Source organism: Rhinolophus sinicus, chromosome 3, assembly GCF_057876585.1.
Source record: "Rhinolophus sinicus isolate RSI-liver-muscle chromosome 3, RSI-T2T, whole genome shotgun sequence".
Lineage (NCBI taxonomy): Eukaryota > Metazoa > Chordata > Mammalia > Chiroptera > Rhinolophidae > Rhinolophus > Rhinolophus sinicus.
In genome coordinates, this window is record NC_142503.1 from 180,529,132 (window position 1) to 180,553,940 (window position 24,809).

The 24,809-nt window shown below is 40.2% G+C and overlaps 1 protein-coding gene across 10 annotated transcripts in view; it reads right to left on the reverse strand.

The window, feature by feature from the left end:
- ALKBH1 (alkB homolog 1, histone H2A dioxygenase) overlaps window positions 1-24,809 on the reverse strand; it is a 44,657-nt gene that overhangs the window by 19,055 nt on the left and 793 nt on the right. For 9 of the 10 annotated variants that reach the window (XR_016020917.1, XR_016020915.1, XR_016020919.1 and 6 more), the window contains exons 2-6: window positions 22,980-23,088; window positions 19,484-19,646; window positions 8,194-8,284; window positions 5,332-5,525; window positions 2,848-3,091 (exon numbers count right to left, since the gene is read on the reverse strand). Coding sequence is in view for 1 of the 10 variants with exons in the window: in XM_019733532.3 (XP_019589091.3) it covers window positions 2,662-3,091; window positions 5,332-5,525; window positions 8,194-8,284; window positions 19,484-19,646; window positions 22,980-23,088 (987 nt within the window). In the remaining 9 variants the exon portion in view is untranslated. Of the gene's footprint in view, window positions 1-1,740; window positions 3,092-5,331; window positions 5,526-8,193; window positions 8,285-19,483; window positions 19,647-22,979; window positions 23,089-24,809 lie in introns of those variants that run through there. The other variant, XM_019733532.3, reaches the window with a different exon arrangement.

Genomic DNA, 24,809 nt, shown 5'->3' on the forward strand with positions numbered 1-24,809 from the left:
AGCCCAGAAATAAATCCATGCCTATATGGTCAATTAATCTATGACAATGGAAGCAAGAATTTACTGGGGTAAAGACAGTCTATTTAATAAATGGTGCTGGGAAAACTGGACAGACACATGCAAAAAAATGAAGCTGGACCACCTTCTTTTCTTGTATTCTTTGAATACAAGAATAAATTCAAAATGGATTAAAGACTTAAATGTAAAATCCGAAATGATAAACCTCTAGAAGAAAATATGGGAAGTAAATTTGCAGACATTACCCTTAGTAATATTTTTATCAATATATCCCCTTGGGCAAGGGAAGCAACAGAAGAAATAAACATACGGGATTACATCAAACTAAAAAGTTTTTCACAGCAAAGGAAACCATCAATAAAACAAAAAGGCATCCTACTGAATGCGAGAAGATATTTGCCATGGATACATTTAATAAGGGGCTAATATCCCAAATTTATTAAAAAAACTCATACAACTCAACACCAAAAAAACAAACAACCCCATTAAAAAATGGGCAGAGGACATGAAGAGACATTTCTCTAAGGAGGACATACAGATGGCCAATAGACATAAGAAGAAATGCTCAATGTCACTAAACATTAGAGAAATGCAAATAAAAACCACAATGAGATACCACTTCACTCCAGTCAGAATGGCTGTCATCAATAAATCAACAAACAACAGGTGCTGGCGAGGATGTGGAGAAAAGGGAACCCTTGTGCACTTGGTGGGATTGCAGATTGGTGCAGCCACTATGGAAAACAGCACGGAGGTACCTCAAAAAATTGAAAATGGAACTACCTTATGACCCAGCAATTCCTGGGTATCTAGCCAAAGAAATCCAAAACACTAATTCAAAAAAATATATGCACCCATGTTTACTGCAGCACTATTCACAATAGCCAAGACATGGAAACAACCAAAATGCCCATCGACAGATGATTGGATAAAGAAACTGTGGTACATTTATACAATGAAGTATTACGCAGCCATAAGAAAGAATGAAATCTTACCATTTGCAACAACATGGATGGACCTAGAGAACATCATTCTATGTGAAATAAGTCAGACTGAGAAAGACAAATATGGTTGGTCTCATTTATATGTGGAATCTAGAGAACAGAGTGAGAAAACAGAACCGAAATCGACTCACAGACATAGGGAAAATAACTGATGGTTGTTAGATGGGAGGGGTTGGGGATGGAGGAGAAGGTAAAGGGATTAGAAAGTACAAATCAGTAGTCACAATATAACCAAGAGGGTATGAAATACAGTATGGGGAATATAGTCAATAATATTGTAAAGATTATGTGAGGGTGACAGATGGGCACTGGACTTATTGGGGAGACCACTTCATAGACTGTGTAGATGCCTGACCACTGCGCTACACACTTGAAGCTGAAGATGAATAATACTGAATGTCAACTACAATTAAACATATGTATATATAGTCATGGGATGTGGAGTACAGCATAGGGAATAGAGTCAATGGAATTGTAACAGTTATATACGATGTCAGAGGGGTAGTAGATTGGGGGGTGTTATCACTTTGTGAGGGGTGTAAATATCTATTACATTGTTTTGTACACCTGAAACTAAAATAAGAAAGAATACTGGGGGCAGGGCAGGATGGTGTAGGGTAGAAGCAGCCAGAGGGGTTCAACAGCAAGCACAATATAGCAAGTAGAAATAGGAAAAAACTAATCCCAGACACACAACCCTCAAAGACAGATACAAATCTTTAATTTAAAATCGAGTAAGTTTATTCATGGAGAAAACAGGTACAGAACATCCTTGGTTCGTTTCCTTTCTAACAATAAAAATTACATTAAAAAGCCAACAGTAAGAGTTTAGGGACCTAAAAGACATCTGGAGAAACTACTATTCCCTTTCCTTGGGTTTATATACCAGTGGCGCCAAAAAGATGTACACACATGACTTGTATTCATCTTCTGTTATCGGTATATATTGAGCATTACAATTTTAATACCGTTTTTTCCTTTCTTAAAATGTGTATACATGTTTTTGGCACCCTCTGTATGGTCACCTTTTAGGCAAGAGAGAGCTGTGATTAATTTCTAGGGGATAAGATTTCCAGTTCCATTGTCATATGTATATAGAATTCTGTGAAGGCCAGAAAAAAATGGGAGAGAAGATCAAAAGATTTGATGTTGATTGGAAGAATTAAGAATGTGTCCTACCGATTGGTTCAGGGAACCACAATCTTATCACAAAACCACTAGATGGGGTGGTGGGAGGGGTATTTTCTTTCTCTTGAACCCTGTCTAAGGTATTTAGAGACTCCACAGTCAGGGAAACTCACTTCTACCTCCCTCAGAGGTACTGGCAGAGCTGAGAAGGCCACTGTGGAATGTCACACCTCCTTGGACTTCTCACCTACATTAGTGCCTAAGCAGGACTGGACCATGCCAAACACTTCTCTGATCCAGTCCTGCTTAGGCACTACTGTAGGTGAGAAGTCAGTTTATTCTTTATCAGTTTACTCTTCAGAATGGGTTCCAAGGCAACAGTGTGATCAATGACGAGTTTTTTCCTGTCTCTGTTTTTGGCCTGTCTTGGCGCTAAAGTCTATGGCAACACGAAATAGCAGGGCCGCTTCCTGTAATACCTGCCCGAGTAAAAGAATGGGCTCCCTCAGTCTCAGCTGTCAGGGTTTAACCGAGCTCGTTTTACTGGGCTATTCTTGTCATCCAGATGACAGAAACCTTCTGCGGTGATGTCTCTTTTATTCTCCTCCCTGAGTTCCAAGGGGAAGTCCTGGTCGGTAGCCAGTACTTGTCGGACAGTCATATTAACACGAGCAGTTTCCAAGTAGCTGGCACACACCTTCCAGTCCTCCACAGAACAGGGCTCCGCCACTGAGTCTCTGGGGAGGACAGCTGGGAGAGGCGTCTCTAGGCAGCAAGGCAGGCTCTTCCCCTCGGGACTTGGAAGGACCTTTGGGACTGCATGGTTCAACAGGCGGCTGGACCCGGACATCACCATGATGTCGCCGCTGTGCATAAACATGGCTGTTGGGGCTTCATCCCTTTTGAGGCCACCCAGGAGAAAGATGGCCGACTGTCCGAAGCTACAAAAACAATAAGTAAAACAATACGCAACAGTAAGTTTCTGCTACTAACCATGGTAACTATTATTTTCAAGCTACGAACTGCATTCTTTTTTTAATTCCAGCTCAACACTTGTTGCTCCCAAATCCTCCTTTTTAAACTGTGTTAAGATCCTTCTCTTTTGGTTTGTTGTCAACTGAGTGACTAATCCATGGTCTGCTACTTAAACTTATCATAACCCACAGGATTGCGGCAAAATAAAATATGAAGCAGTTAAATAAGCAAAATAAAAATTCAGTTAAAACATTACCTATATGAGTTTTATTGATGCATCTCTAAGTCTTCCAATAAAATTACAGCAGTCCCCTTTTATCCGTGGTTTGCTTTCTGTAGTTTTAGTTACCCGTCCAAAAATATTAAAAATTCCAGAAATAAACAATTCAATAAACAACCCATGAATTTTAGCTTGCAGGCGGTGCTGAGCAGCGTGATGAGATCTCCCACTGTCCTGCTCCATCTAGCCAGGACACGAATCATCCCTTTGTCTAGTGAATCCATGCTGCACGTGTTACCCGCCCATTAGTCACTTAGTGGCCACCTCGGTTATCAGATTCACTGTCATAGTATCACCGTGCTGGTGTTCAAGACACACTCATTTTACCTAATAATGGCCCCAAAGTACAAGAGTAGTGACACTGGTAATTCAGATATGCCAAAGAGAAGCCAATAAAGTACATCCTTTAAGTAAAATGGTGCAAGTTCCTTACTTAGTAAGGAAAGAAAAAAATCATATACTGATGTTGCTAAGATCTATGGTAAGAACGAATCTTCTATCTGTGAACTTGTGAAGAAAAAGACATTTGTGCTAGTCTTGTGTAAGTTATGGCCACCGTGTGTGATAAGTGCTTAGTTAAGATGGGAAATGCATTAAATTTGTGGGTGGAGGATATGAACAGAAAACGTGTTCTGACTGATGGCAGAGCATTACTCCAGAAAGCACTGAGCCTATAGGCAGACTTCAGCAAGGGGTCCCCTGAAACCAGTGACCACATTCACATAAATTTTATTATAGTATGTTGTTAAAATTGGTCTATTTTATTATTAGTTATTGTTATCTCTTGCTGTGCCTAATTTATAAATTAATTTATAAATTAAACTTTATTGTAGGTATGTATGTAGAGGAAAAAACCAGTATACACAGGGTTTGGTATTATGTGTGGTTTCAGGTATCCGCTGGGGGTCTTGGAACATATCCCCACGGGAAAGGGGGAGGAGACTCCTGTATTTGAGTCCTTTACTGTATTTATCATTCCTCTTCACTTTACAGATAAGGCAATTAATAAAAGTTTCTGTTCAGGCACTTTCTTTGTCAGATACAGGTAGAGTACTTTGCACAAATTTAAACTTCTGCTTAGGGAGACAAGGAAAGTAAACTATTTAGACTTTTGTGCTTTGCTCTTCTTTATTCCAAAACAGGGGCTCACTTTGCTGTATGGCCGTCCACCTGTCTACTCCATAGACAACACTGCTCATTACAAAGGCAGATTCCATGCATCTTAAACAGAAATATTAACTATAATTTGGTCATTACTCTTAAAGGTTAGGCTAATTTTACTTATGATACATTGTTAAAATGCCTGGAAGTGAGATTATAGAATCCAGCCATTTTTTAAAGCTTAGTGTTTTGTTTTAGTTTAAAAATGCTTTAGGGGGCAGGCCCGGTGGCTCAGGCGGTTAGAGCTCCATGCTCCTAACTCTGAAGGCTGCTGGTTCAATTCCCACATGGGCCAGTGGGCTCTCAACCACAAGGTTGCCAGTTCGATTCCTCGACTCCCGCAAGGGATGGTGGGCAGTGCCCCCCTGCAACTAAAATTGAACACGGCACCTTGAGCTCAGCTGCCGCTGAGCTCCCAGATGGCTCAGTTGGTTGGAGTGCGTCCTCTCAACCACAAGGTTGCCGGTTCGACTCCCACAAGGAATGGTGGGCTATGCCCCCTGCAACTAGAAACGGCAACTGGACCTGGAGCTGAGCTGCGCCCTCCACAACTAAGACTGAAAGGACAACAACTCGAAGCTGAATGGCACCCTCCACAACTAAGATTGAAAGGACAACAACTTGACTTGGAAAAGTCCAAGAAGTACATACTGTTCCCCAATAAAATCCTGTTCCCTTTCCCCATTCAAAAAAAAAAAAAAAAAAAAAATGCTTTAGAAAATGGAGTAAGGTGATAAAAAGTAACCCAAAATCCCCAGAACTTACCTGAACGACAGCAGGGGTTTGGAGTGATCTAGTTCAGATCTGTCTACATGAATTCCCAGTGTGGAGTCTAATCGGTAGTAATTCAGGATACCTGCTTCGGCTCGGAAACCCTGAAATCCACAGGCAGCGGCTATTTGCTCTGAGAGGAAAGCCAGGTCAGAAGGGAAAGGTGTATAATGATCTGCTGAGTATTTCTTTAATAAAAGCAGGAAAAATAAGAAAAATAAACAATGATCTCAGGAAAACAGGAAAGTGTGGTATAAGATTAATTACCACTTAAAAATCATCTAACTCACATGTAGTATTAACATAGCATGATTTATCCATCCATTTTATGAGGCATCCAGTAATCTAATAATGAGCCATTCAAAATACTGAGCACCTGTTATACGGCAGGCACTGCGCTATGCAGTGATCAATGAGACAAACTCCCCCTGCAGGGAGTCTACACACGAAGCGATTACTACACCGCTCTCTAGTACACTTTAATCCCAAACGGGATACTTCTCTTAGGGTAAAAAGGCAACTCAAAACTGTCACTGCTAAGAGATGCCTAAGGAAACATAATGACTACATATCATGTGGCATCCTGGAACAGAAAAAGGACAGTTAAAGAAAATCTGACTGAGGTATGGACTTCACTATTATAACAATGCATTATTATTGGTTCACTAATGGAGACAAAGGTACCATACTAACGTAAGATGTTAACAGGGAGAACTTGGGGTGGGGTATAAGGGAACTCTCTGCACTACATTTCAACTTCTCTGTAAATCTAAAACTATCCTAAAATACAAAGTTTATTTAGAAAAGAAATAGGGCAACGCAAATACTATTGCCAGGTTGGTTTTGGACCCCTCAGCCTATAGCATGGTTTAGTGCCAATTTCACTGGTCAAGCTGATGGAATGACAAGCTCAAAAAACATCTGAATTAATACTGACTTATACCGTGGTCAAGGCAGGACCTTAAAATGGAAGTAATTTTCAGCATTTCCCTGAACAACCTCTATTTTTAGCACCTAAGAATCACAAATATATTTTTTCCCTTAAAAAAAAAAAATCAAAGGCCAGAACACTCACCCTCTGTACAAAATGTATACACTGCCCAAGACTGACAGGGCAGCAATCTCCTATGCAGACGAGTTGCTGTGAGAGCCTGTAGCAGCTGACATTCTCCCTTCGTCTTGGTACTCCCCTCTCACTTCTCCCTCTCAGTCAACCTCAAATCTGATTAGAAAACCCACTTTTGTCTCACATCTCCACTAGGGTCCTGATATAGTCTAGCCGGAGGAAGAGAGTCACAGCTCTGGAGAGAACGTATTTACTTTGGCTAGAATTGAGCTTTAACGTCAGGTTAAGGAAGACTCTTCTGAAAAGTCTTTGATGGATGGCCAAGCCTTTTTGGTTGGAATCTGTTTTATTTTTTTCTTCCCCTTTTCCTCAATTGTAAATGAGAGTTCCTATTTCATTTCTCAAAACTAAGGGTGTCGTCAGAGAACTTTAAGTTTTTTTTCTCTACCATTTTAAGTTTCAGTCTTTCAGAAGATCAAACCACCCAGAGCTGCTATTTTAGTACCACACTGCCTCTGCTGTAATGAAATAATTACCTTTTTGGGCTATCAACCCTATCCAAGCTGTCTGTGCACTACTTTTCTTTCTAGTTCTCTTTCACTTTTCTCTCATTACTCATTCAGCGTTTTTGATAATTTTCACTCCACATTTTTCTTAGTAAATGAGGCTAACTTTGAGGTCATTGGAAAATAACAATGTCAACAATAAAAACAATATAAAAAACAATAAGCTAACATTTATTGTGCTAATGCATTTAACTGCTCAGAAGAGGTAGGCACTGTTGTAATCACTACATAGGCATTACTCAATTAATTCTCACAACTGACTTCTAAGGTAGGCACTCTCCTTTTTGGAGGCAGAATTCAAATCCAGGCTGTCTAACCCATAGAAAATCTCACGGTCATTTCCCAAAAAACAGATGTGTAGTTTACCATTAAATCAGTATCACTGAAAATAAGAATTATATCATGAATATTTTTGAGTAACAGATCACTATTTTGAGCAGTTAATATATTTGTTAATAAACTTGGCTGACTGAAACTATAGAGGTTTTATTCATTTAATTATTTTTTTTAAACTATAGAGCTTTTAGAAAGTAACTTGCTAGAAGGAAGACAGTCTATACTAATGTTTTATTCAGTTTCCGCTCAGTATTAGTCTTTTTATTTGGTGGCAAACATCTCATTGAGACAAAAGGCACTGCATTGCCAGCGATCAAGGAGGCATTTTCTGAAGCATAGAGGTCAGGAAAGAAGAGACTGTACCTCAAGAAAACATGGAACTTTGTGAACTGTAGGACATTCTTTCCCATCTCTCCCCTGCTCAGACCTTACACTATATAGCAGGCAAGTATCTGGATCTTGACAGTTCTTTGGTGAGTTAATGAGAACACCACAAGTATATGGAGCTTCTTTTACTTCAGGCAGGTATTATGCAGAAAATAAATGCTCAACGAACACTAAACAATAACGGAAATAAATGAAAATTATAATTGAGAACTGCTCTTGAGTGCAGTGAAGAAAAAAATCTGTTATCCCTGAAACCTACTTAGAGAAACACTGATGACTTCCGATGAAATAACATAACCAATGAAGAAGAAATTTTCTCTTGATAAATTATCCATGCCTCCTGAGATACTGTATCAAGAGGATTTTAAGAGGTAACAAATAAAAGAGATCCTCCCACAAGTAGATAATCTGATATTGTAAGCTTGGCCGGGAAGAAATCCCACTATGTGGGCACAAGCATAAAAAATGGAGAACAATGGAATTAGCAAGAAAATTTGATACCTTACTGTCCCAGTTATAATGGTAGCCTAGGGTCACCCACCGTAGTTTCTCTAGTAAGCTTCGGGGTCTCCGTTTATTCATGTCTTTATACCTGCGAAGATTGGAGACAAATGAGGATTTATTCATCTCAAATGGCAGCAACAGCCCTTTCTATGGGCCCTGCAGCCTAAATTTGCTCTTCTATGATATAAGCTGCTAGCCAAGATCTCGATAGGGGAAATTAAAACAGATAAATGAGTTAACCAAGAATAAAGTAATACTAAAAACACATTAGCATTTCTAGTTTCTCGTCCTTGGTTCTAAATCCTCTGCTCAATGGGACCCATTTTAAATGGCAAGTCTCCAGCATCTCGATAACGATAAAACAAGAACAACAACAGAAATGTCTTTATCTGTCCATGTTAAATGGGACCAAGAGCACAATGGGCAATTGAAAGTTTGGCTAACAGAGCATGTTCAATTTAAAGGGAGGTATGATTAATCACAGTTATCACCATGTTTATAATGATGGCGGCTTCCTGGAATTGCAGGTCGGGGAAAGTTTGGCAAAATATTGTATACATCAATAACTGGGTAGACATGACTTCTCTAACCCTGTATACATAGCTTAGATCAGGGGTGTCCAAACTTTTTCCAACGTTTTTCACCAAGGGCCATATGTGGTAAAATATACAAACAGCCAGGCCACTCACTTGAGGTGAAGCACATATTGCCTCACCTGGTTTATTTAAGTAAACTTAATATATTTTTGGAATTGCTGCGGGCCAATTAACAATGGATCATGGACCACAGTTGGCCTGCAGGCCGCAGTTTGGACACCCATGGCTTAGATAATTGAGGCTTAGCTAACAACTAAGGACTTGTAATCGTAACATGTTTCTGACATTTCTGCAATTATTATCTTGTCTATCAAATCTATGGGATTAACTACTCTTTTTCTAAAGAGAAAGTTTGGGGCCGGTCAGTGGCTCAGGCGGTTGGAGCTCTGTGCTCCTAACTCCAAAGGCTGCCGGTTCGATTCCCACATGGGCCAGTGGGCTCTCAACCACAAGGTTGCCAGTTTGATTCTTCGAGTCCCGCAAGGGATGGTGGGCTCTGCCCCCTGCAGCATGGCACCTTGAGCTGAGCTGCCGCTGAGCTCCTGAATGGCTCAGTTGGTTGGAGCACGGGCTCTCAACCATCAGGTTGCCAGTTCGACTCCTTGACTCCCACAAGGGATGGTGGGCTGCGCCCCCTGCAACTAACAACAGCAACTGAACCTGGAGCTGAGCTGCGCCCTCCACAACTAAGACTGAAAGGACAACAACTTGACTTGGAAAAAGTCCTGAAAGTACACTGTTCCCCAATAAAGTCCTGTTCTGTTCTCCTCCCCCAATAAAATATTAAAAAAAAAAAAAAGTTTGTTTGTTTGATTTACTTCTAAATATCTAAAACTACAAGAATGCTAGGCCTAATCATTTTATTTAGTTTAACCGCTGCTGTTTAAAAAGGAAAAGATTAGACTACTTTAAGGAGTTTGTATTCTGACAGGAGATGACAGGTAAACATAAAAGAAATGAGGGGAAAATTCAATGCAGTATTAAATCCAGAACTAAACTGAACAGCACAAGGCTTTGAAGGCCAGTAGACCTAAGAAAAAGGAGAGCTCAAAGTCAGCGATCTAATCAGTAAAGGCTTCATGGCAGACTTGGGAGTCGAACACGACATTGAAGAACAGCCGGATTTAAACAGGGATGATGCAGTAGGCAGTAAGGCCACAGCATGAGCAGAAGCAAAGGATTTATTAGAGGCTCACGCGGTAAGTGGCACTCATCTTGATGTCTGTCAGAGAGTTTACAGAACAGATGCTATCTGTCCTCACAGAGTTTACATTCTAAGAAACACACTGTGATACAGACATACATCAAGACCAGTAGCTAAAAGGAACAGTATAGAACAGATTTATTTAGGACAGCCGTGCAGAAGAAGTACAGCAGATCTGACTGCTGTCCTTTGAAAGGCCTGCCTACAAGGCTGGCCCTTAGCAGCACCTGGAACTTGGATTTTGCAGGGTCACACCATTCCCAGAACTATAGCTCACTGCGCTTAGTCTGTATAAATAATATGGTTTATGTTGCACACCTGCTTTCCTTCTGGGAGTCTGGAATTTGACGTGTGTTAGGCAGAGATGGCCTATGTAAAAACCTGGCACTGCGCTTCCCTGATAGACAACACTTCACACATCGTAACTTGCTGCTGGGAGAATTAAGCACATCTTGTGTGACTTCACTGCGGGAGCACCCTGGAAGCTGGAGCCTGGTTTTCTCTGGACTTTACTATATGCTCCCTTTCCCTTTGCTAATTTTGCTTTGTATTCTTTCACTGTAATAAATCTTTTCCATGAGTACAACTACATGCTGAGTCCTGCGAGTCCAACTGGGGAATCATTAAACTTGGGTGTGGTCTTGGGGGACCGCTGGCACAACAGGAGCTAGACAACGATTAATAATTTAGGGGAAGGTATGTAGGCTTGGCCAGTGGCTGCAACTAGCTGATGTGAACAGTTATTAAGTATAACTGCCATTCATTAAATGTGTAAAAACTAAAAAAACAATGCAATGTAGTTATTAATACAACCTGAGTCCTACTAATGTTTCTTCAGCTATAGATACAAATAAAAGATCTCGCCGATGTTCCCCTTGGGAGAACATATTCTATTTTAGTAGCCTTGAGACAGAAAAATAAGTATGACCTCTTATTTCTGGACTCGTGAATTTTGTGGTTAACAGTAATAAGAATGTAGTTCCGGAGTTACATAACTCCCCTACAGAGGTGATCCAGTCTACTTATTTCTCTTTCCAAGGTATTATTTGGTACCCAATTCCTTACTTAAAGATAATCTCAAAGATAAGAGGAAATGCTGTTGAAGAGAAGGATGGTGATTTCATGGATACTGAAGTTTTATGTCTTCAAGGAGGAAGAAAAGGAAGATGCTGGTCAGTAGTGTATAAATGGAATCTAGAACACAAGTAGATCGTGTCCCGAGTGTCTAGACAGCAAAGAGAAGAGCTGTGCAGGAAGCTTTTACAGACCTGTGTGGATCCCATCTAGTTTCTGCCACGTGGTTTCCACACTTTAATGCTCATCAGAATCACCTAGAGGACTTGTTAAGTCACGGGGGGGGGGGGGGGGGGGGAACCCAGTCCTGTCAGTAAATTCTGGTTCAGCAGGTCTAGACTCGGGTTAGGGAATGTGCATATCCAGTAAGTTCCCAAGTGATGCTGATGCTGCTGGCCCGGAGACCGCCCCTTGAGAAACACTCTCTCACTAAAATTAAACCAAAACACATCCATCTCTTTCTAGCTCAGTAGAGATTTTATTCTTGATGAAGAACCAATATTATTAGGTTGGTGCAAAAGTAATCGTGGTTTTTGCAATTATTTTTAACCTTTTAAATCGCAATTACTTTTGTACCAACCTACTATTATAGCTAAACCAGACCGATCTGAAAAAATAAAGAAACAATGCAGCTCTGAAATAATTCAGAAAGTGATGGCATTGTATTTTAGACATTTGACACGGCACGAGCAAGCTGCTTTTCCATTAAAAGAGCCAGTCTATTGTTCTTCAAGAACAGAGAACACACTATTATAATTAACACAAGTTTATGGTATTAACCATAAAATTATCAAAATTATGGTAATGACCAAGCATGAATAGAAGCATCCTATAATATACTATTATAAGTTAAGTTCCTTTTCCAGAAAACAAAAAGAACATCTCTTTCTACCTTAACTATCTCATTATAGGAAAGGCTTTGGGCTTTACCTCTATTACATGGGGTATTGGCCCAGGATGTAAAAGAAGCCAGAGAAGAGTCTTACCTCCAAAAGCGTTAAGCCTAGTTCTCGTAACAAAAAGAAAGAGCTTAAGGACTTGCTTAGTGAAATGGCTGTGATCATGCAGTGTCTGTGCCGTTTTGAGAATTTTATATTTTTTGCGTAATATAATAGACCCAAGTAGATATGATTTCACCCCTCATTTCACATTCTCTTCTGAGAAATCAATTCCAATTCTTGCCTTGATATAGGATTTCTGGAAGGAAAGTAACAGTAATTGTCCTTCCAGATGTGAGAGCAGGACTGGCCAACACTAGACATTTCTTGTCTGCATCCTACTTAGGGACACTTCTGGTCCCCATAGGCCTCCTGGGTAACAAAGATTCCAAAAAAAAAATCATTCTTGAACATTGTGAATAATAGTGTAAGGCCCAAACCAAGTTTAACAGGCTCCCAAATCATTTCTAAGCAGAAAATACTGAAAAATTAATGAAGGGCAGGGGCTGTTCTCTTTTTAAACCTGACTTGTCCACAAGACCAAGAAGGCTCAGTGCCCATGGAGCGGCCATCCACCCTAGGGAGTGCAGGGAATATGTTGGCACCCAACCTAACTTGAAATCTTTATCTCATTATCCAAAAGCATGTTTTCAAGCCAGTGTGACCCTGAGTATTGGTGCTCACTGCAAACAGAGCCACGCTTTTCCCCTGCCCATGCTGCTCCACCAGGCACTAGCAGATGATGGACGGGTGGGCTCACCTTCTCCCCTGGTCTATGTGCCACAGCAGTCTGCTCACTTTGTCACAGGTAAGCGCTCTATGGAGGTGCTGGCATTTCCCTCCGCAATCATGTTCTATAGCACTGCTTTCAACCAAACCCGAACGGGGCGGAAATGAACTCGTCCTCAGCTTGCCCACTCTCTCTGCAGCAGGTAGGTCCGTGTCCTAATTAAGCATTGGCATGTTCTTTCCTGCCTCAAGGACCTTTAATGAATCATTGTGAAAGCAAAAGTACTCAATCAAGGTAGAAAAAGTCTAAAGGTTGTTTACAATAAAAAAAAACAAAACCCACCTTCAAAATCCTATTGCCAATGTTTGTTTTTTCAATCATTTTTAAAGACTTGGGAATTGCGTCTTTCATAACTCGGAAATTTCCCCCAATGACCATAGTTTTCTGTCCTCCCTTTCCTGGTCTCTCATTTCCATTCAACTGAAAGTTCCATCCCCTGTCCCTAGAACTCCATTTCTTCAGTATTTGAGTGCTTCCAACTTTGTTTTCTTTCTCACCCTGAATCCCCCAGCCAATTACTGGAAATGGACATCAAATTCAACCTTAACTGCTAACATCCTTTTGCTAGCTTGTACATAGTCTTACCTAATCTCCTTTCTGTTCTAAACCTTCACCATTCATCTCAAGTCCTCAGTCCTGCTCGTATTCCGCTCTGGGACAATGAGAATAGACACCCGATCAAATGATCCAGTGAATGATTTCAACTCTACTCATCTACACCTCTAAACGTATCAAAATCTTTACCCTATCCTTCCCTCCTGGTTTCTCACTTCTTTCCATCCACTAAGGCCAATTGTGGGGAAAATAGTTGGTCAGGTTTCCCTCCCGCGCGGCCAGCTGCTGAGCCTGACGTGCCCACCAGGTGGGACTCCGCGCAGGCGCACTCCACCCTAACATGTAAGTATCCTGTTAGCACCTATGCCTGTGAACTACCTTTGTGTCAAAGGCATAAAAAAAGGTCCAGCCGCTTTTGGGGGGGGGGGGGGGAAGTGGGGACGGCTGCCGAGCTGGGCTGCTGCGAAGCAGCCTGCTGTGAGTTATGAGGCTGCAGCTGGTTACAGGTTGTAACTGGAGAATGTCCAGCGGCCTGCCGCTGTGAGAAACCCCTGGCTGTGTCCCAGGAAGACTGAAAATAAAGTATGTCTACTTTGCCTTCGGCTCCACGCATCTTCTTCCAGCTCCCCGAGGCGCAGCCACCTTACCCCAGGGACTCAACCCACTGGGACACCAATTCTCCACCTATATTATCTCGCATTTCTCTGACATAGCCTCTGAGGCCTTTCTCCATCAATCATCTTTCATTTTCAATTCTTCCTCTGCACTTGTTTCTTCTTCTTGACCTTCAAAAATATTTAACACTTCCACATACTTCAGAAGAACAAAAATCATCTTCCCAACTTGACCTCACTCAAGTCTCCCGTCTATGTCCTGCTTCCGTCTGCCTTACATCTCTCTCCAGGTCCCTTCACAATCAAACCTTCCTAAAAGGACTCAGTATTTGCTACCCTCACTGCACTCGGACTTTTGCTAACATCTCTACCAAAACTCATTTCTTACTTTCAATTAAGTGGTAATTGTCAAATCCTAGGCCTAACGACATGGTTGGCCCTTCTCTTATTTTGGAAACATCTTCCTGTCTTGGCTTTAATAGTACATTTTGCTTTGTTTTCTCACCCAAGGCTGATGCTTCCTAGGGCCAATGGCTTTCTTTTTTGTTTTCCAGATGACCGGATTCACTATACTAAATGCTGTAATAGCACCATAACAAAGTCTTAGAGTAGAAAGCGGAAAAGATTTATTCTGCTTCCACATTGAGGAGATATATATATATATATATAAAACTTTCACATATACAAAAACGGATACAAAGCATTTCATAAGCTAACTTACAGAGTAGCTAAGTTGTTTTATTTAAATTTATTATTTCCCCTTCACTTATTCTTTCTTTTTTTTTTTCCAAGTCAAGTTGTTGTCCTTTCAATCTTAGTTGTGGAGGGTGCCATTCAGTTTCAAGTTGTTGTCCTTTCAGTCTTAGTTGTGGAGGGCACAGCTCAGCTCCAGGTCCAGTTGCCATTGCTAGTTGCAGGGGGCACAGCCCACCATCCCTTGTGGGAGTCGAACCAGCAACCTTGTGGTTGAGAGGATGAGCTCCAACTAACTGAGCCATCCGGGAGGCAGCTCAGCTCAAGGTGCCGTGTTCAATCTTAGTTCCAGGGGGCGCTGCCCACCATCCCTTGCGGGACTCAAGGAATTGAACTGGCAACCTTGTGGTTGAGAGCCCATACTCCAACCAATGAGCCATCCAGGAGGCAGCTCAGCTCAAGGTGCCGTGTTCAATCTTAGTTGCAGGGGATAGAGCCCACCATCCCTTGCGGGACTCGAAAAATTGAACCGGCAGCCTTGTGGTTGAGAGCCCACTGGCCCATGTGGGAATCGAACTGGCAGCCTTCGGAGTTAGGAGCGTGGAGCTCTAACCGCCTGAGCCACCGGGCTGGCCTTTTCTTTCATTTTTGAATACGTAATACATTCACAAAATTTGTAAGGTACAAGAAAGTATCCACTAATTAATTCCACAAATATTTAGTAACTACCACGCACTAAAGAATAAAAACTGGGCAAGGGGATAAGGAGTGAGGGAAACAAGAGGACTACTGTTAATTGAAGGATAAGGGAATCATTCCTCGTAAGAAGATATGAGAACAAAGACCTAAAAGAAGCAAGCCATTGGTTATCCAAAGGAAGACCTTTCCTGGTAGAAGGATCAGCGTGTACAAGAATCTGAGCATGCTTGCTATGCTTTAGGAATAGCACGGAGGCTGGTATGGCTGGAGAAAAATAAATGAAAGGAACGGTAGGGGATGAGACTGGAGAGGTGGCTGGGGGGGCCCCTTAGCTAGGCTTCATATAGGCCACGGTAAAGACTTCTGCTTTTATTCTAAGTGGGCTGGGGTTGTATAACAAAGAATTTGACTGGCCTTTGTCCCAGGTTCTTGGGAGAGAGCTTTTAAACCCTCAGTAGTCAGAAGTGTCTTTGTTATTCACTGTGGGCCCTAGGATCACACCTGAGTTTAATGCTAAAATGACTCATGATGTGAGCTTGTCAAGCTAGAAAGACCAACCATGTGATTAGAAGATTGAGCTTTTGAGTCAAGTGATATTAGCAAGACCTCAGGAGACAGGTGGGAGGCTAGAAACTTAGTTCAATTATGTGACTAATGATTCAGTCAATCATGCTTAATAAAAACTCTGAACACCGAGGCCTGGGAGAGCTTCCTGGGAGGACAACACATCTTGATTCCATGGGAAGAGGACATGGAAGCGTTACATTCGGGACACTCCTAGACATCACCCCATGTGTCTCTTCAACGGTTGGTCCTGATTTGTCACCTTTATAATAAAACTGTAATCATAAGTGTAATGCTTTCTTGATTTGTGAATGGATCCAGTGAGTAACTGGACCTGAGGGAGTCATGGGAACTTCCCTAAATTTGTAACCAGTTGGTCAGAAGTGTGGGTACCTGGGGATCTCCCAAACTTGTGGCTGGAGTCTGAAATGCGGGTAGTTTGGTTGGGATCCAGGCCCTTAGCTTGTGATGTCTGTGTTGACTCTGGATGGTTTGCATCAGAACAGAACTGCGATACTGAAGGTGAGAAACTATGAGAGGTGACATGGTTTCTACCCTCTACGTAGAAAACAGACTGAAGAAGCACAAGAACAGACACAGGGAGACTGGTTAGGAGGCAAATGCAGTAAATTATGGTGACTTAGATTAAGGTGGTTGTGATGAAGATGCTGAAAAACGATTTTATTTACTATGACTGTAGACCCTACTATATTTGCTAGAGCGTTGGATTTAAAAATTTGTAATGGCTGCATAATGGCTGCATTCTACTGCTTGGGTATGTCATGCCTGATTTATCTGATCTCCTGTTGACAGACACCTAGGTTTTTTCTCATTCTTTTTCCCTCGTCCGATGTTGCAATAAAGATGCTTATACCTAACTATTACACTCTTTTGCAAGAATCTGTAGCTACACTATTCACTGACAATAAACTTTCAACAAAACATAGAACTGAGGTGTTCTAATTTTGTGAACAGACCTATTTTTGCTTCTCAATTCAAGTATTTCTTCTTCCATGACCACAGAAACCTAGACAGTTAAAATTGAAAAGACCCTCAGAGTTCATCTAGTTCAGTGGTTCTCCATGTGGATGTTACCGTAGATAGAATTTCCAGGGAAATCTTTCTGAACTACAGACCCGCTCCCTTTCTGATATGCTCTGGGAATGTGGGGAAAGCTGGCATATACTACTGTCCAGATGGCATGTACTCTAACTGACCATGATTTAACCTCCTTGAATAGCCTATTCAGTCCAATCCCTTTGTTTCCCAGACAAGGAGACTGAACCACGTATCATGCAGTGACAGAAGGAGAGTTTGGGCCCTAAGCGATTTTCAGTGCTGCCAACAATATCTGAGCATATTGATTTCTTCCAACCCTTGTCAACAGAAAGGTACGACCATCAGATCTTTAATTTTTGATAATTTATTAGACAAAAGAGTATCTCACCATTGTTTACTGGATTATTTATTAAAGAGATTCGTCTAACCTATCTTAGAAGATGATAACTGGGATTTCTGCCAAGTCATCAGAAGGGAAAAAAATCAATTACTTGAAAACACAGGCTGGTTTAAAAACAAACTCTAAGTTCTCTTTGACTAATTTCACTAAACCATGATCTTCCTTTACTTTGCTCAGTTCTAAAGAAGGCACTACTAAAAGCTAAAGAATAGGATTCTCCTCACTGCTCCCACCTATACCATAACCTACAGACCACGAAGATTTTAAGGGAAAACCAATTGATTTTATTTTTCCTTTCCCCTTTCAGCTTAAGAAAAATCTTCTATTTCCCCTGTTAGAATAAGCGTGACAGTTTCTGAAAGCTGCACCATTAGTCACTGAGTGCAACGAGAACACACAAGGCTGGCATAAAGGCTTTAAGAGGCTGTTCTACGGATTTCTCACACATTGCCATACTCAGTCCTCACACTATCAAATGAGGAAAGGACTACTATGAGGCATAGAAAGGTTAAGGTTAAGAAACGTGCTCACGTTTACACAGCCATTAAATGGTAGAGCCGGGATTTGAACCCAGGCAATGTGACTGTAAAATTAGTGCTCTACATATCATTAAACCCTTTACAGTCTGGCCCTAACCTACCTTTCCTGCTTAATCTCTTGTCAAATCTATCCATGACTTCCAGGAAGCATTTCCATAATCCACTTCTGATCTAGTCACCTGAATGACTATTCCCATAATATCGTATAAAGTCTATCCTTGTACCTGCCAAATTGTATTTAATTATATGGTTATAGGTCTCTGTCCTTGACTAACCTACAATTCCTGGATGGCAGGAACTGTGTCTTACTGTGTTTCCCCGAAAATAAGACCCAGCCGGACAATCAGCTCTAATGCGTCTTTTGGAGCAAAAATTAATGTAAGATCCAGTCTCACATTATATTATATTATATTATATTATATTATATTATATTATATTATATTATATTATATTATATTAATTATATTATATTATATTATATTATATTATATTATATTATATTATATTATATTATATTATATTAGACCCGGTCTTATTTTACTATAAGACTGGGTCTTATATTAATTTTTGCTCCAAAAGACGCATTAGAGCTGATTGTCCGGCTAGGTCTTATTTTCAGGCACACACGGTATCTGTCTTTGAATCTCTGACACTTAAACACAGTATCTGACACATCGTATCAGAAACCCAATGGTTATTTGTTGAATAAACACACGATTGCCCACACCCTGTGCTCCTATCTCACAGAACAATTCACTCTGTCTTAAATGTTATTTCTTTGTTCAGGCTGCTTTCTCTACCCAAAAGAGCCTTCCTACTTTTCTAACTGGCAAACTCCTAATCATTTTTAAAGACCTAGTTTAAATGACAGAGAAAAAAAGATAATGGACTCAACTGAAAAATCATTTTTCTTCTTTGACACCTCCTTCCTGCCTAGCAGAATTGTTTCTTCCTCTGGCCCCCACAGCATTTTTCTTGCTGAGCTCTATTACAATTATTTGTGATGATACTCAGTTCCTGCCACCGACTATGCACTCCTGAGTGCAGGGCCAGTGTCCTCCTTATCTTTGTAACTCCACTGCTTAGCTTCGGGCCTGGTACACAACTGACCCACAAATATCTGTGGAATGAATGAATGTTCAAACAACATTGAGGTACAGACGTTAGTTCTCATGAAGAACAACTGTCCTACCATAAACCAGCTAGTAGCACTGACTTCATCTAGGAGAGCAGAAGTAAAGCGCTTTCAGGGCTACTTTTTGCCACAAGTCTTCAAAGGAACTCACTTTAAGTGGAAAAAAGGACTGAAGCTCAATGAAAATGTATCCTGATGATTAATGAGGATGAACTCGATATCTAAGCCATGATAAGCAAATCTTTAAAATGGATCTCAATTTAATATAACTGTCAAAGCATTGTCCAAATGTTCCTGGGGGAAAGAATATAATTGTGCTGCATTTGTGTGGAAATGAGGGAAAAATAAACAGGTCAGGTACTTTCACTGCATTGTTATAGTGACCCGAACAGAACACTAACATTTTCTTCTGATTGACAAAACCTACCTTAGAAACTCTTTGCTCTGTTCCCATAGATCTCGTGTCTCTTCTTTAGTCATATGTTTGTCCAGGTTACATACATTAGGTTTCTGGGAATATAACTTAAGGCACTGCTTCACCCAGTGCCACTGGTAACCTGGGAGGAAGGGATTTGGGATGAAAATAAATCCTAGACAAAAGATGGGTGGGGAAAAAAAGGAGAGGAAATTCTCCATCAGTTATTCAGGTAATTTATTTCTGCTGACATCCTTATACCCACTACTTTATTATTTACTCCCCATCTCCTTCTGCTCATGCCTCCAGTGGCTTCCACAATGATAAACAAATGCTCTCATTCCTATCCTTCAATTTTAAAGGAAGAGAGTTCCTTTAAGTTAATAAAAAGTTTAAGTTTTGATGAACATTAGACTCTACCACTATGCAAATATCTCTGGCTTTTTGAGTTATTCTCAAGAGAAAGAAATATTCCAACACCATCAATTGTGTTACCCCAAAGCAAACTTTAGAATTGAAATTGCCAAAAGTTACCCCTCAAATTTTACCAGGTGTCATCTTTTAAAGAGGTGGTAGCTGCTTCCTACAATTAATATGTTTATGATAACCTCAGTGTTCCCTTTTTGCCTTTTCTATTTTCTATTTTCTGGCTAACGATTCTTTACATTTTCTCAGTCAAAATAAATGGTGTGAGTTCTGCCTCCCACCTGACATAACAGGAAAGATGGTATGTACATCTGCTCAGTATGGCATGATGCCAATACCTACAACATGTGTGTTGAAAGGATCCTGTGACCTTGAGCGTAATCTAACCTCATTTTTCTCCTTTATAAAACAGGAATAACAACACTTAACTGGAATCCTATGCACAGAAATGATTAATTTATCAAACATTCAACAAACATACACTATGTACTTTCTTAGGATTTAGAGATGATGAGATGAAAAACTTTGTCCTTAATGCAGTACCTGGAGAAAGGACAGTAGAGACAGTTATGCAGATAATGTCTTTTAAAAGCCTGGCTGTGAAAGGAAACAAGGGCTGAAGAGCAGTCAAAGAAGAATAAAGTAGTAAGGAGAGAGTTTAAGGTAGGGTTTAAAAATACCTAAGCATGCTCACAGACTATGAGAAAAGAGCCAGCGGAGAGGAACTGGTTGAAATAGAAAGAGAGAAAGGAATAGAGCAAGGTCTTGAACGCTGGAAGAGGTGAAAGGAGGTAGGATCAAAAAGGGGAAGGGGCTGGCGTTAAATGGAAGGAACTCCTAAAATGGGAGGATAGAAATGAGAACATTTGCTTCTAAGTGTGGAGGCCACTTTTACATTTTATGTATCCATAAAATTCTCCAAATAACTTAGGACAGTGATAGGACTGTAAATATTTTGAAGGAAAAAGATATGAAAAACTAACAACCTACCATCTGCTATCACCATTAATTCACAAAATAAAGATTAACACAGCAAAAATATTAGATGAAAGGAAGAATACTTCTGATCTAGTCCATGCTTGACACTGACAGGACAGTTAATCCCTTTTTAGGCAGTTCATTCCAGACAACTGTTGTCTTCCTTTGACTGAGTTAAAATTTGCCTCTTTTTAATTTTCATGCAGTAGCCTTAGGTTCTGACACACAGAGCCACCTGTTTTTAATTCTTTTTGATAAATACTTCTAACTTTACAGCTAACATTTATGGATTTTCAGTAAGTGCCAGGCACTCACCTAGTAAGTGCTCTACATGTGTACTCACATTGAATTCTCAGAATAACCTTATGAAGTGGGTACTATTTTTATACACATTTTACATCTGAGGAAACTGAGGCCAACAGAGATTAAGAAACTTGCCCAGGGTCATATAATAGTAGAGGGCAGAGCCAGGACTCACGTAGCCTGGTGTCAGAACCTGGGTCTTAACCACTAGTATGCACTGTTTCTCGTCCCTTTTTGAGTACAACTTTTCAGATGTCTGATACTCTCAGATTCCCGCCCCCCAAGTCTACTCTTCCCCAGTCCCAGTTTCTGGTCTTCAGACCCATCACATTCTTGCTGACTCTTGTAAAACCAGGCTGTGCTGTGCTAAGGTTCCAGGATCCAAAAGTAAACACCGTCCTTCCAATCAGTCAGAGTAAAAAGAGACTGTCATCTCCCATGTTTTGGACATTATACTTCTATTAAATGTTGCTTACCATGGTAGGGAAGACAGAATAAAGTCTCTAGGGACACAGTAAGGTATCAATTCAATGATGTGGTTAAATCCTAGAAAACCTCAAAAAGCAAGGACACCAATTTGAACAATAGAAGACCAAAGTGAGGTTGATAACTTAGTAGTATGAACAATCTGTGAAGAGAAGAAACCACAACAACAGAGAAATATGGCCTTGAAAACAGGAGCTAGGCCTGAAAGGTAAAGGGCAGACTTCATGAACACAAAGTGATTAAAGGACTGCTGGTGATGCATTCTCTTCATTTACCCAAATTCAAGGAGACCAATGCTTTTGCCTATAAAAGTTATCATTCAACCGCTTCCTTTGCAACTTCAGTCATAAGACTTAAGTCTTTAGTTCTTTAATACAGAACTAAAGTGCACGAGGCTTTTTATAGGCAGTATTAAAGCTGTTACACCTTCTCATGCTATTATAAACACTTCAGTGGTCATAATGTATTAAGAGCTATAACACAGACCTGGCCCTTAGCACAACAAAAATTAGTATTTCTATTTAGGAGTATCTCCTGCTTTTAATCCATATTTGAAATCACAAGTGCAATGTTAACTTTATGTCCTCTAGAAAGAAACAGGATGACAAGTATAAGATTATTTGGCCAAATGAGGCATTTCCATATTTTCTAAATAACATCTTATGAAAATATTAATATTATTTTAAAGTATGTATTTTAAATATTAAATGTTAAAATATTTTACATTAATAATTTTAATAATTACAATGGCCTCATGATCCTCAAAAAAGTTAGTAACATTACCCACTCTTCATTATCTTAATTTATTTGTAAAGTGAGCTACCCAGCATCACGAAAATTCAAAAATTCTACAGTATTTAGTCTATTAGGACTTCGGATCTCTAACTATAATTACTTTTTCATATGTTCCACCTTGATAGCAATAATTTTTAAGTTGTTGTTACGCCATTCGAGAATGTAGGCATTCTGTGCCTGGAGTGACCATTATGAATTATTCTATCACCCTAAACGGTTCTTCTGCCACAGTAGGTGTTTGGAGAGTTGTGGCAGGGAGCCTGGAGTCAAGGTCCTGGTTTTTGACTCGTACGTGGTGTGTCACTTTCTGCAACATAGGCAGGTATTACTGCCTCCTGTTCTACCCTTTGGGAGTGCTCATAAATCTAAATCTTAGATGAAGCAGAAGTTGGGGGGGTTGGCAGTGGAACACACATTTCTGTGTGCTTACTCTTCTTCTTTGTCTATGTACTAGCTTACAGTTCCTCCTGGGAAATTAGAGGAATGACTGCCTTCGTTTTCTGAGGTCAGCGGCACTCACCAGGATAGCCTTCGAGCCCATAGGCTCGCCACTTGCTGACGGGTTGAAGTCCTGCTCTGTGTGCGTTGTGGTCACTGACTGAAGACACACTTAGCTGAGATACAATCACCTGACAGAAAGGAAACAGAAGTCAGAGAGCTAAAGCTATTTTACAGGTCAATTCTGAGAACCTCAAACCTCTAAAGACATGCGTGGTATGGGGCAAAGTTGGGAGTCATAAGTCTGGGGTCCTAAACTTAGTTCTAGAACTTACTTGCTATAAGAAGTTAAGATAAGTCACTTAACTTCTTAGAGCTTCAATTTCCTCATCTATATACGAACAAAAACTAGACAGCTATATAAAATTAACATAAGTAGTAGTGAGAAGCAGGCTGATTCTGGCCTTCGAGACTACTTTTTCCTGACACCACACCTCTGTGATTTCTTATAGGATACTGATCATGACAGATGTTTCGTGTTCTGGAATATCCTGAGTCACAATGCTCACTTTGGTTAGAGCTAATAATGCTCTGGGGGCATTTGTATACAGTTGGTGTTTAAACAGAGCTATGAGGAATACCGAGATGGGGGAGGGTGAGAGAATGGAAAGCAGAGCTCTAACCATACAGAAAAAAATGTACCAATAAAACACTAGGAACCCTGTTTGCTAAAGTACAATATTTGCTCTTAATTTTAGACGAAATTTCAAACTAAAACTCAGAACTTTTTGCCTTTGTTAATTAATTAGGAATTAAGTTTTTCAGGAGCTCATGAAGTTTTCTTTGCCTGTAAGAGCATCTTATGGATGGTTCATTAAATTGGTTAAGAGATCCAATACGCAGTCACTAAAGTAAGGACATTTAGGAAAAAAAACTATTCTTCCATGAATAATAAACTTAGAGTCTGGCTTGCCTTTGAACATCAAACGTTCTCTTCCAAAGAGATATGATCTCTTATCCTATTAACCTTGTCAAGTGTGAAGATGTCCACACAAAATACCAGTAAGTGGTTGGTGCATAACCAGTCTATATAATAAAATAGCCATCTGGAAGTCTCTGAAAGTCCTGACCAAGCTAACTTATCCAGGTACCTAGGAGCTGATAAAATGTTTTTATTTTAAACATTTTTTAAACATTTTATGATTATTTCTTAAATAGACCATACTTAATATTGCACTGTAATTCAGCAACACCCTCAGATCTGAAGTTTGTGGACCTAATCTATCATATGCTAAACTGAACCAAACTCTGAGCTTTTAAAGAGTTTTTCTGTTGCCTCCCTTGCCAAACTGTTGCCATCACTTTCTCCACTGCTCTCACCAGGTGTCTTGTAATAGTAACTTTTTTCTTTGCTAATTTCCATCTGTTTTGAGCTGGGGAACTAAATACTCAAGTTTTTATGTTTTCAATAACGTATTTATTGAGTGCTCACTGTTCTACTTACTATGCTAGATATAATGTCCCTTTCTCAGGTGGCTTACATTTTCAAAGTATGTAAGTATTATGGTAAAATATGGGCAAAAGGAGCTGAAGGAGGATCTGAGAGACTCTCCCACGAGTCAAGTATATTATTCTTGGGGTGCAGATTTTCTGTATGTTATTTTGACAACTCTAAGACCATTTCTGCAAAAAATGAAGTTTCTAAGAAGCTGAGTTCTAGACAAATACGGTGTTATCACAGCATTCCAACTTTATTGAGAGCTAGGTATTACTAAGCTGGAAAGAATGCCTCATCCAGCCATCTGTGGACAATACCATGGACAAATTAAGTGTCAAGTGTCCTCAGTGTTAGAGTGATTGTAAAGAAAATGTACTTTACACTATAGTTGTGATTCTCCCTGCCCCACCTCGT